Genomic DNA, 13,137 nt, shown 5'->3' with positions numbered 1-13,137 from the left:
TACATAATATATATGATATAGAAAACACCTAGACCGATACAAACAATCATACTCATGAATACAAATGTTTGTGCCGTGCGAGGAATCGAACCCGCGACCATCGGACGTAAAGCGGTGTGCTAGACTACTAACCCAACTTCACATTTTATTGTATATTCTACGGTTATAATTTACGCCTAGATTCTGCTCGCGACTGTGTTTGAAGTAATATTTTAATTTTAGTTGCACCTGATACGAAAAACTGATAATTATAAAATATATTTATTGATTAATTAGATTAGATGGATCTCCTTCCAGTTTAAAGCTTATGTATACTGAAATTCACAAGTAGTTAAGCCGTTAAGGCGCGAAACCCTAAGAATGGACGTTTGCTAACTCAAGAGAAAGAACAAAACACCAGACATTGCTGTCTCTTTCCATCTCATCCCTAAAAACACATCTTCAGATAATTTCATTTCCTACTTGTCTAGAGTGTGGATAGAAATAGTTAATTAAAATAAAACGTACGTCCCAAAGTGATCACTTTGTATATAAAATATGAGGTAAGACAATTTTGTCATAAAAAGTCAATAAAACTTACTATGGAGGTTTCATAATACCGATTTACGAAGATGTGTCGGCAGTAGTAAACAGAACTATTATTCTGCCTGTAATGCTCCACGGCGAGCCATTTTGTATCCTGTCTTTGTGGGATGGGACATAGGATGTAAATTGGATGAATAAGTTTATTGAGGTCTGATATAAAATTCTGGATATTCCCTTTATTTATTGTTACATTTATTTCAGTCCTATTCTGCGAATGATTTCTTTGTTTTTTTTTTGCGAAAAACATCTACTGGGCATTGTTAGAATTTGGTACTCAGTCATAAGTTATTAGGTATTGTATTTTTATTGAAAATGTCATGGTCTAGTGGTTTAGTCTCTGACTCACACCCCAGAGGTTATGACTTCATATCTGTCTGACACAAAATAAGTGTAGATTTATCTAAAAATAAATGTTAAAAATTGATTTTTAAAATTTTATTTATTTTAATAAAAAAGACGTCAAATTCCACTTTAATAGTCGCAAGAATCAGCTAGGATTTAATATTTTGACGTTTAAATTCAACGATCTTTGTATAAAACAAGTATATTGTATTCCATCTAGGGTAAACATGTCAGACAAATCCATATTGTACTTAATATCTATTTATGTAATAACATATATCTTACAAATAATGAATCTTCAATCTTAAATGAATTAGGGCAATACCATTGGGTGAAACGCTTACAATAAAATCCTCAAAACAATAACTATAATATTTTGTACATGCATTTTATGTATCTATACAAAAGTTATGATCTATTCACACGTTCTGAGCAGATTTCCTTGACTCTTTGCAATCAAGAGTCATATATAACTATAATATTCTTAGGTACTTCTTACCTAGGTAGCATCCTATTGAGCAGATCGTCAGTCCTGCTCTTCTCTTGCAATAGCTGTTCCGTTCTGGCCGCCACTAAAGCTTCTAAGTTTGAAGCGTACTTCTCCATCATTGCGAGCATGTTGTCGAATATGTTCGTCTTCCTAAATATATAAGGTATATTAGAATTATATCACATATGTTTATTCTGTGGAATTAACTAGTAAATTCAAAGAAAATTCGGTAACTTCAATCAATAAGTACGGATACAGTGAGTGCTGTGTGTCGCGATCTTTCCCTGTACAATCTGCCGACGATAGTTGAAAAATTGATAGCACGTATCGTCATTGACTAGTTACGCCAAAACTACTGAATCGATTTAAATTAAATTTGTTACACAGATAGTCTAGACCCTGAGGAAGGATATGGGCTACATTTTAATATAAAAAAAGGGTTGTAAGAGGTTGAAAGCGGAGATGAAAGGTTGTTTCCATACAACCTTTCATCTCCGCTTTCGTATTCGTATCGTCATTTTTAAAGCTAGATTGCTTGAACTTTATTTTTAGACTTCAAAAGTGTGGAAAGATATAAAAATGATTTACTGTTTATCTAAAATGGTGGTCAAAATGCTTCCATTTGCCATATAGGGTATAATTTATGGTAATTTTGCCGTTATATAATTTTGACTGTAGCTTATTAGATACTGGAAGTACGGGGAGGTTAAAAATCCAAATTACAACTCATGTTTTTGGAAATGTTTGGCTAATAACAATCATCTTAAACCTATTTAGAGACTTAAGATTGTTTGCACTCAGAACAAATGACATAAGATTATAAATTACTTCTTAAAAATTTTAAAAGCGGTACACAAAACTGTAGGTATGAATACTAACATGCCAGCATGCATATCCTTCAGCCGCAATCTGACGAGTCTCAAATCAGGTCGCCTTTCGGGTCTTTCACTCCAGCAGGCGTTCAGTACCGCCAGAACTGATGGTCGTGCTACCAGGCCACTGAGAGACGGTCGGAACAGCACACCACCGATTGGCTGACGAACTCGTCCTATTATTTCTGTTGACAAAAGAATATTTGTTCATTTAAACCAGGTTAAACATCCAGGAGAATGTCTGACGGCTGCTTATCTTCTATTAAAGAGGTTATTGGGGCGGACTAAACATCGCTTCGCACATAGAAATATTTACTTTGAGCCAATGTCTTAGACGACCGGTTGCGCTACACCCCTGTTTGCATTCCCTAGGGTGGGGGAGTCTTCATAAGAATTTTACCCAAGTTTAAAAAAGATTGTTGGATAGCGGTGGATGCGAGCAGCGCAGGGCCGATCGTCGTGGAGATTTTTGGGGGAGGCCTTTGTTCAGCAGTAGACGTCTTCCGGGTTAAAATGATGATGATGATGATGATGATGATAAAAAATGAAGGCCGCTACGACTTGGCTGCGACGGCAACCGTCCAGCGATGTTCGCTATTACTCCAGTCCGCTGGTAACCACGGCTAGTGCAACCTATTCCTGTTAAAACCCATTTAACTATATTAATAAAGCTTGACCGATACTTATGACATTTTGTTTATGGTCAGTAGCTTAGAGTAAAGTACTTAAACTGTTTTTTTGTGAAAAACAGTTTAAGGACCACCCATTCAGGAGTGTGCTCCATGGGTGGTCCACCCCAATTTTATTTCAATTTTTTACTGTAGACGGTGTAGTGCAAGCCCCATGAGTAGTGCGAAATAGGTTGCCCTTAAAATAAGTTATAGGGCGACCTATTTCGCACTACTCAATTGTGGAAGCATGTGGGTACATATGCAGGCCTAAACATTCATACTTCTTCCATCAACCCCGATTTTTTAATGGCGATATTAATTTATACAGTAAAAGAACGTTGGCCGGGTTAGCTAGGAGTTTTAAATTAATTCTATAGTATTGCGCCTTTTAATATCTATATTTGCGACTCATTTAGTACGTGGCACAGTGGGAACTCGCCTAAGAAAGCCATCTCATAAATACTTTTTCTAAAACTCCGTGGATATGCTTGTATAATACCTCAAATTGTAGCCAAAGAGTTACTCTATCATTATAAATATGATTCAAATCTCTGACTATTCATACTTCATAGAATAAAGCCTCTAAAGTCAAGGAATGAAAAAAATGCAAAAATAATTTTGTAACTTAAATTTGTTTGGTATAAGTTTATAGTATCAAAATAATATCAAGTCATATAGTGTGATACCATTTTAGAATGCTTAGAATGTGTACTTTACTATAAAATAAAAATATATTTAGTTTAGTCGAATATTATTTAACTAAAAATCCATATATCGTTATATGTACTATTTTCTTTTCTCAGACTTTCACTTGGAGATTTGACAGTTGCTGAAGCTTGCCGAAGTTCTAAATTTGGTTTTATTTATTAGGAAATATAATGTAATTTGATGGCATAACATTTTTTTTTGCAGTTTCACTGCGTAAAATATTTAAATCGAGTATAATATCATGGTGAGATTTGTTTTTTCTGAGTACGTATATTAAGATTTTTTTCTTTATTTGAGAATCTCTGTCTGAATATTCAAAAAAATACTTTTTGCTCAATTATTACTATATATTTTATCTTTTGCCTTACTTTTATCAATTATTTCACACAGTATATAGTTCCCATTCCCATACAAACCTATTCTATAGCGCATAATGATAAATATTTTTTATCAAGTAATTTTGCACACGTATATGACCATTATTAAGTATAAAATAGTATATGTATTTGCATATGAAATATTACAGTTCTTCATAAGCATTTGTTATTACTAAATAATTGTTAATTACTCATCTCACCCCAATGAGTGAATTCTCGTGTACCAGACGCGACTTAAGTGTCTTATTGATTTAAAGTGATACAAATTATGTTGATTCTATCTCAAACTACGAAATAATTTTACCGAATCTTCAGATGCGAATATAGCAAAAATTATCGCAAGTATTCAGAAGTCCTTCATAACTCATTTTCGTCACCGCTATACGAAATATGGTCGAAAGAAAGAACAGTTTTTAAATAAAATAGCAATTGATAGGATGGTATTTTCACTGTAAATCTAGAAAAAACTACATGCGAACCTGAACCTCCTACTTCGATAGAGAAAAGAGGAAGACATTCTAAAACGTACGAAGACAGTTCGGACAAAGAAACGGACAAACAAGGCTTGCTTGATACCTGTGGACTTCATACTGAACTCATATGTACAGGGTTTAAGGGTTTCATCATTGATATTTTACGAGCATTGCCGGCAGAAAACTAGAATGAATTGAGCAATCTTAATGAACCGGCACATATAAGAGCATATTCAAAACATTAAGCTCTTAGCATTTTCATAAAATTGGATCTGAACAAGGCACAGTACGAAAATATGAGGAGTTGTTTGATAGCAAAGAATTACTTATTGTTTCCATCATACAGGTTGATTTGTGAAGCTAAAGAATCGTACTATCCGCCAAAATTGTATTTTATTTTATTTTTATTGTAATGTATAGAAATTACTAACGTTAAAGCAGAAATCAAATGTATGTACCATTTGCAGTGCAAAATCCACAGAGATGAACAATTTAGAAAAACTACAAAATAAACCTGTCGATGAAACTTCCTATCAATACGAGTATGGCCTTTCAACTTTGCATTCGTGGAACTTATTTTACATTTATCTTACAATCAATATACAAATCAATAAAAATGGTCTGCCACAACAACAGAAAATAAAGATTTAAAAAAGCAAAAGAAGGCTTATGTACAAAGAAGGTTCAGAGAAGAACTTGGATTAAATATAGATAAACCGAAGCAAGTTAGTGGCAACACTAATGACGGCAATACAGCCACAAGATTTTTCCAAAATTATCATTGTACATCAGAAATTACTAGTATATATGAGGAATTAATAAAACTGTTTTATGTTATGAAATGAAATGTGAACGTGTGATACGTTACTTTTCTGTCTTGCCTTTTGGGCAACTTTCAGAAGATGCTCAAGAGTCACGGAACAAAGACTATAAACAGTTCAGGCTTCATCATGCAAGACAATGTTCGAGGGTAGCCTATAACAAAGATGTTCTACACGCATTTTTATACACCTCTGACCCATACATAACAAGTTTAAGAAAACCTTCCAATTAAAAATATTTAGTACTTTTTGATGAAGAAAAGGAGCTCTTGAGTGACTTGTAAGCTATCTTTATAAGAATTTTGGTTTTTTACGCTGATACTTTTACTTATTTCTGTATAAACTTCTTAGGACATAAATGTAAGTCTACAAATTCTATATTTTTTGTATTCCTAAATTATTTATAACTATTAAAAATATTTTTTTACTCACAAAGCATACATTATTTAAAAGTATATATATTTAAGATTATCAGAAAAAAAAATCATGTACATATCTTTATTAATACAGAAGTTATAGATTTATGAGATGAAAATGAGTCAAAGTTCCCACTGTGCGTGGGCGCGATCACCCAGGGATTACAACCTATTCTTTAGTAAACAATATAGTAATTTAATTAAATTTCCAACGCAGGCACCACCTACTCCGAAAATGAGCAATAACTACTTCCAAGTACTCCTAAGGGATCAATAAAGCAAATTATTGAAGTCCTTGGGAAGTAAAATGCGCACACAAAATACTATATGAAATACTATCGTAGACCACCTAACATAGACTTTCTGAAAAAAATCCAATGATGGAAATACCAATATATAGACTTAGCGAAATAATAGTATGGCAAATTTTGAGATTACCATGACGTATACTTAACGATACTTGTTTCTAATGACCCCATAAAGAGTTATAGTCGTGAATACAAATATTTTGAAACTTTAGCGTTCTAACTTCATTTCATTCCGAAACAATATTTATACAAAATCAAACATAAATACAAACGTTTAGGAACTACAGCGTTCTGTATCGTACAATTTTACTGCTAAAAAGCTATACCTTTCTTAATGAAAATTAACATTAAGATAGATTGTACCGCGAAGAAAAACATATATTACCTGTCGGGAATTAAACTTAGGTTCAGTCTTTCATATCATTTATTTGTTATTGATATATCAAGTAGTAAAAATTTAATAAATCTATTAAAAAAGTATAATATAAGCAACACTGCAAAAACAGACGAAGTTGGGTGTTACTGATAGTGGTGTACAATAGCTATTATTTATATTTAAATAGAGCCAACATCAAAGATGGGAGTTCAAGTTTAATGGGTTCAGGTAGGCAAGTATTTTGTGATAAGAACATTTTCTAAGCCTCTTTAAATGGGATAAATTCGGAACTGTTCCATCTCTTTGCACTTAAGTTATGTAATTTTTTATTTTCTCTATGGAATTAGTATAAGGCTAATCGCTTACTGCGACACAGAGAGACGAACTTTTAGCATTCAATATATTAACCGTGCGGGTGGCGGGTCCATCGTGTGGCAGAGAGGGAAACTTCGAGCAGTTTCCGGGACTTGTGAACCGGGTGTAGGTTTAAGTGCTCTTGTGCCGAGGTACATCAACACTTACCTTCAGCGCTCGTGTTTTTCTCCTTACCTAACCAAATCTGGTAGATGCTTGTTAGTACTGCTTTAGATCTTACTGCAGTTCTGTAAAGTCTGCAGACAGGCCAAGATACTGCTTGCAGTACAGAAGATTACATCATGTAAAGTGCTTTTATGTAAATGGAATGGCCAGTAAGCTGACGGTCCACCTGATGGTAAGTGGTAACTATGATGTCACTCATTTACCATTCTGGAGGACTAAGATGTCAAGCCTTATTTAATACTAGGTGTGCCTGTGGTTTCACCCGCGTCAAATTATTAGCCTATTTTTATTCTGATGTATAAGCTATATAACTGTAAAGTTTCATCAAAATCTGTTCAGTAGCTCTTGCGTGAAAGAGTAACAAACTAACCATTCTCACAAACTTTCACGTTTGTAATATTAAAGAAGATTTACGCCCTTCAATCGAAACAGTTAACTTTCAGAATATATTTTTGTCAATGTTTGGAAATAAATAAAAAAAAATGTTACTATACATTATTTCGTTGTATTTAGGCCTTAGTATACGCTTAACCTAATGTAAATAAAAACACGAATATGCTCTTATGTACATTAGTGTAATCTTTAAGCTTACATACAGAACGTTTTGAACAGAATTAAACAGAGCCACGACAACCTTGTGGTGTAAAATTGTGGGGTCGGTTGTAATTGACATACAAATGAAATAGACTTTCGACAAATAATTAGTGTATTTGAAGAGGTATAGTATTTAATATATCAATTATAGTAATGTACTAGCTGTGCCCGCGACTTCGTCCGCGTGGAATTTAACTTTATTTTTATAAATAAAGTCTTTTTCTAAAATAAAAGTAGCCTAAGTTACTCCTTATTACATCAGCTACCGATAAAAAGGTACGTCAAAATCGGTCCAGCCATTTCAAAGATTAGCCGGAACAAACAGACAGACAGTCAAAAATTGTAAAAAATGTTATAATATAATTTCTAGCAATAGAGTGACAGCTTTTGTTTTCGGACTACTCTAATGCTGTAGGCCGTAGCTGGCCTTTACAGCTTCACCGGGCGTTAGGGGGCGAGTGCAGATGGCACTCCAAACCCGCGGAAGGACTTATAGAGCGGCTGAAGGCCAACTCCTGCTTGACGGATACGACTTTAGTCTGAGAGCATCGCTAGGGGTTCGAACCTCGGCTCAGGCCGTCGTAATATCGATCCCCGTTTGAATTGGACGGGGGATCGATCGGAGGGGGTTATACAGCTATAAAATTCTGGTTTACGTGTCAGGAAGGTCGTGATATTGAGTTTGGATGACACCAATAATTCTCCGTGTTAATTTTCCAAATGACCTGACCTAATGCTCATCTCATCATCCTGTACTGGTGCCCCCCCAGCGTACACCATTATCGCAGGCGGGTGCACCACTCCATTATGGATTCCATTATCTTCCAGACCTCGGTGGTCTCGTGGTTTAGAACACCGCCTTACTTCCAATGATCACGGATTCGATTCCTCACACGGCACAAACATTTGTATTCCTGAGCATGATTGTTTGTATCGGTCTGGGTATTTTGAATGTATAATATGTATGTATTTACGAAAATAAATGTATCAAGTAGTACACAAGCTTTAGCTAGCTTAACTTGAGTCTAGATGGCACTGTGTGAATCCTGAGATTATTATTATTATATTAAAAAAATACTAAACTAAAAATCAAATTAAATAAAAGTGCAAACTAACCTGCAAATGTCAAACTGGTGTCACCCCACGGTCCATTTCTGCCCAGAATCTCGTACAGGATAATCCCGAAAGAGTATACGTCCCCTTTCTGGGAACCTCTGGCGGGAGGGTTGGGATCTCTTAGGAGCTCCGGAGCTCTCCACAGCATCCGTCTCTCCATGCGAAGTGCATCTTCAGAATCAACGCAGCCACCTTAGACAGAAAGTATGTATATTACGTAATTGTTAAAAATGAACACTTATTTATATTTATATACTAGCTGTGCCCGCGGTTTCATCCGCATGAAATTTACAGCCTATATGTTATTCTGATGTATAAGCTATATCACTGTAAAGTTTCATCAAAATCCGTTAAGTGGTTTTTGCTTGAAAGAGTAACAAACATCCATCCATACTCAAAAACTTTCGCTTTTATAATATTAATAATAAGATTCTTTATTGCACAAAATAAATTACAGGAATCAAAATTAACAGAGTAATAGGGTACAAAAAACGGGCTTATTGCATATGCAATCTCTTCCGGACGACCTTTGCGTAGGGCAGAACTATTATTAAACTAAAAGCACATTTTAACTTATTAGTGTTATGTATCCCTTTCTTTAAATTAAGGGAAATGAACTTCCTTTCTATAGATTCATCGTGCGGGTGCCGAGTCCATCGTGTGGCAGAGAGGCAAACTCTAAACAGATCCCGGGACTTGTGTCTCTGGTATAGGTAAACTCCGAGCTGTTCCGTTGTGACCCGAGTGTAGGTTTGAGGACCCATTTACCAACATACGTCGACAACTACCTTCTCCGCGTGTGTTTCTCTACTTACCCCGAAAATAGCTCATAGCTCCAAAAAGATGGACGAAATAATTCAGCAAGTCGAAAACATACAAGGAGGTAAATAATTATAATATATCTTCATAACTGTTATTCCAGATGGGGTATATAGGCGCTTTGCTCTTATCACTACGACTGATTTAATCTTATTGCATGATTATATTTGACCCAAAAAATTTGTGCTTGTTGGTAGTTTGTATTCACACGTTTCGACTTGTAAATGTAAACTTACAAGGATTATTTAAAAGAGCAACACACAAGTTTCTTGCTCGTTCTTCTTGTGATGAGACAGCTTTCCGAACGAGTGGTAGATAAAAAACAAATTGTTATGACTATTCAAAAGTGCTTAAATTAAGTTTATTTGAATAAATGATTTTCTATTCTATTCTATTCTATTCTTTCGCGCGCGCTCACACTTCACGACCTTGTATAACGTCGTGAAGTGTGAGCGCGCTTATACTTCAGTATAAGTACCTGACTTAATAAAACCTCCGTAAATAATAAACTGCAAAGCTACGATGTTCTTATTGGCGGTTAATACATATATTTCAATACGTTGTGGAAAATACACACTTACAAAAAAATCAAGCTGCAAAACAACAGTTCTAAGAAAGCACGGAAACGATTTATTAACATACCCTCAATATGTTTAGGAATCAATGGAAATAAACCTCTTACGCTTTTCGTTTGAAGCTTACAGTTCATTGACAAAAATAAATTGTATGTAAACAAACAAAATTGTAGCACGTTTCTTGTCGAGAATTTATTATTCACTTTATTTATTTTAAATCTTTTATTAGTTCTAAATTCAAAAATAAAAAAGTATTACAGCCCATATATTTTTATTCTTATTTACTTTAAATCTTTTATTAGTTCTAAATTCAAAAATATGGACACTTAATACATAACATACATATACAACATACATAACAACAATTTTGAATTTAGAAAAGATTCTAATGGAAATTAAATAATATTTATGCGTGCAAAATTAATAGAATAGACCATAGACCAGAAATTTTAGTTTCAATAAGCACATAATAAAAAAAAATATTTTAATAATCATCATACTTTTATGTAAAAGTAAGTAGGTACAAATCAGTAGTATCTACATATATAAAATATCTATAAAAATGTGTAACGGAATCTCAGAAACTCATTATAGTACAGAATTAATGCTATACATGGACTATAGCAATGTACTAAGTTAACTATCATTTATGTATCCAAAATCGTACCCGCGACCATTGGACGTAAAACGGTGTGCTAGACCGGTAGACTACCGAGGTCGTCAATTATATAATTAGGATGTTCTACTGCAAAAACTAATAACAAACAATAGATCCCTTAAAGAACGTACTAGTTCTACTAATTGAAATAAAAAAAGAATCATCATCACATTTAGATTTCAAGCATTCATTTGGATGCAACATAAATAGCCAAGTTTTAAACGTAATTCATATAACGCACGTTCAATCATAAAATAAATATATATCTAGTTATTTTAGAAACAGTTTTAAAATTCCAACACGACGTTTTCATTAAAACACACTTTCATGAGCCTTAATGAAGGTCGTTATATAAATTGGGAGGACGTATCGCATCCTGTGTGCTGCATAACAATTTTTTTTTATATTTATGACGTGACTGGAGTTTTGCTTATGGATTATAACTGTATGGTATACCGCCCTGCGCTAACAGTATATACGCTGGCGTGGTGCTAGTCGAGGATGACAGGATGAGTGAAGTCAGATCAGTTAACCTACATTGGCTATTTCCCCAGGAATTAACCATAATGGTTGCCGGAAAAATATTTGAGTTGAACAAAAACAACAAAACTAAAATGATATGGTTGTACTTTTTGTCAAATCGGATTGTTTATAGGATTACAGATTTTTTTTTTATTTCCTTCTGTTTTTTATGCCCTCACATATGATATAATCTATGAAATTTCATTGAGTTCCTAAGGCTATTATTTAAAATTATTGTGACGTATTCATTACATATTTATTCTTAATATGAAACGGTGATTATTATTATCAGCAGCATTTACTATTATGAAACTAATTTATAAAGTTTATTCTTTTTTATTTTACTCATTGTAATAGCAAATGGGCTAATAACAGGACGAGAAGTCGAAAGATTGTGCTCAGTGGCATGCCTTGGGAGAGGCTTATGTCTAGCAGCGGACTTCAGTGGACTGATGGTGACGATGACGGTGATGGTGATGATGGTGATGATGATGATGATGATGATGATGGAAATTAATATTGAATAAATATATAAATAAAACAAAATAATTTAAACAGCTACCATAATCTGAGATCAAAGTATCGTCACCGTTTTCGGTAGATCCACGAGTTTCCGGCGCAATAAACTCTGTAATTGTATGTAAATCCATTGTGATCATAAATACGTTGATTAGGCTATATTATACAATAACACACCGACACAACTGGAAGCTGTACGTTTGTTTACGCATCGTACGAGTAATTCGATGCCATTCATTTTAAAGGATCAAATTGTGTCGACAGAGAAACAATTGTATTTACAAAATTAAAGAAAACAAAATGTGCGTCATACTCGTGGACGTGTGATTCTTCGGAAGTGTTAAGCTATATCATTTATATTTTTAAATATAATTACGTAACATATACCAAACTAACATTTTTTTAAATTTTTGTCAGTTTGTCTGTCTGTCTGTTTATTTCGGCAAATCTGTGAAATAGCTGAAACGGTTTTGACGGGACTTTTATTGGCAGGTAGCTGATGTAATAAGGAGTAACTTAGGCCACTTTTATTTTAGAAAAAATATTTTAGGTAACTTAGAAAAATAATGTTAAATTCCACGCGGACGAAGTCGCGGGTACAGCTAGTTTGATATATAAATATATTTATATATCAAATGAAGCCTTTCCACAAAAGCATAACGTATTACACGTTATGCTGTCTTTTACACGTTTCTCGCTCGTACGTTCCACTCAACTGAACTTTCCAATAAATCTATAATTGATGATTCTTTGTGTCACCTAGATTTCTACGGATACGGTAATTATATTGTAAGTGTATATAGCTAAGTTCCTACAATAATAATAATCCAGGACAATTTATACGTGTCACCTAGTTTTCTATATATATCGTATTTACAGTGTACGCGTATGTAGCTAACTTCCTGCAATAGTATTATTAATAAACCAGGACAATTAACAGTCACATCTAGTCCCAAGTTACAAGAGTTCGTATCGTCCAACAAATCGAACCTGCGACCATCAGGAGTAAGGTCGTCATTTCCAATATTTTTTTTATTTTAATTTCATGTAATTGGAATTTCAAATAGTATATATAAGAGGTGTATATTTAACATGGCAATATCTATAAACTCCCTATATTCCCGACCATCAATATTTGATGGTAAAAAACAGTAAAGATGTTGAACAACCATCTAACTTACCACCATCATAGTATTAAAAAAAAACTACACTCGCGAGCAACCAAATCGACTCAAGCGCTACCTCTACATTCAAACATTGTTTTAAGTCAAACTATACATAATTTTAATAAAAATGATATGTCATTTGAAAGCTTATATATGTATATATTTAATTTTACTGTATCTGGAAACGAA

The 13,137-nt window shown here is 33.9% G+C and overlaps 1 protein-coding gene across 1 annotated transcript in view; it reads right to left on the bottom strand.

Moving 5' to 3' along the window:
• The window catches only part of LOC131852471 (guanylate cyclase 32E-like), a 153,081-nt gene that overhangs the window by 18,708 nt on the left and 121,236 nt on the right, over window positions 1–13,137 (bottom strand). Inside the window, exons 14-16 of the mRNA XM_059203136.1 lie at window positions 8,690–8,881; window positions 2,297–2,474; window positions 1,427–1,567 (exon numbers count right to left, since the gene is read on the bottom strand). Of these exons, the coding sequence (XP_059059119.1) occupies window positions 1,427–1,567; window positions 2,297–2,474; window positions 8,690–8,881 (511 nt within the window). The remainder of the gene's footprint in view (window positions 1–1,426; window positions 1,568–2,296; window positions 2,475–8,689; window positions 8,882–13,137) is intronic.

The sequence above is a fragment of the Achroia grisella genome, unplaced genomic scaffold, assembly GCF_030625045.1.
Source record: "Achroia grisella isolate CSIRO2021 unplaced genomic scaffold, CSIRO_AGI_Agris_v1 utg853, whole genome shotgun sequence".
Taxonomy (NCBI): Eukaryota; Metazoa; Arthropoda; class Insecta; order Lepidoptera; family Pyralidae; genus Achroia; species Achroia grisella.
The sequence above is the reverse complement of the archived record's forward strand: the minus strand, read 5'-3'. Positions and strand labels throughout refer to the sequence as shown.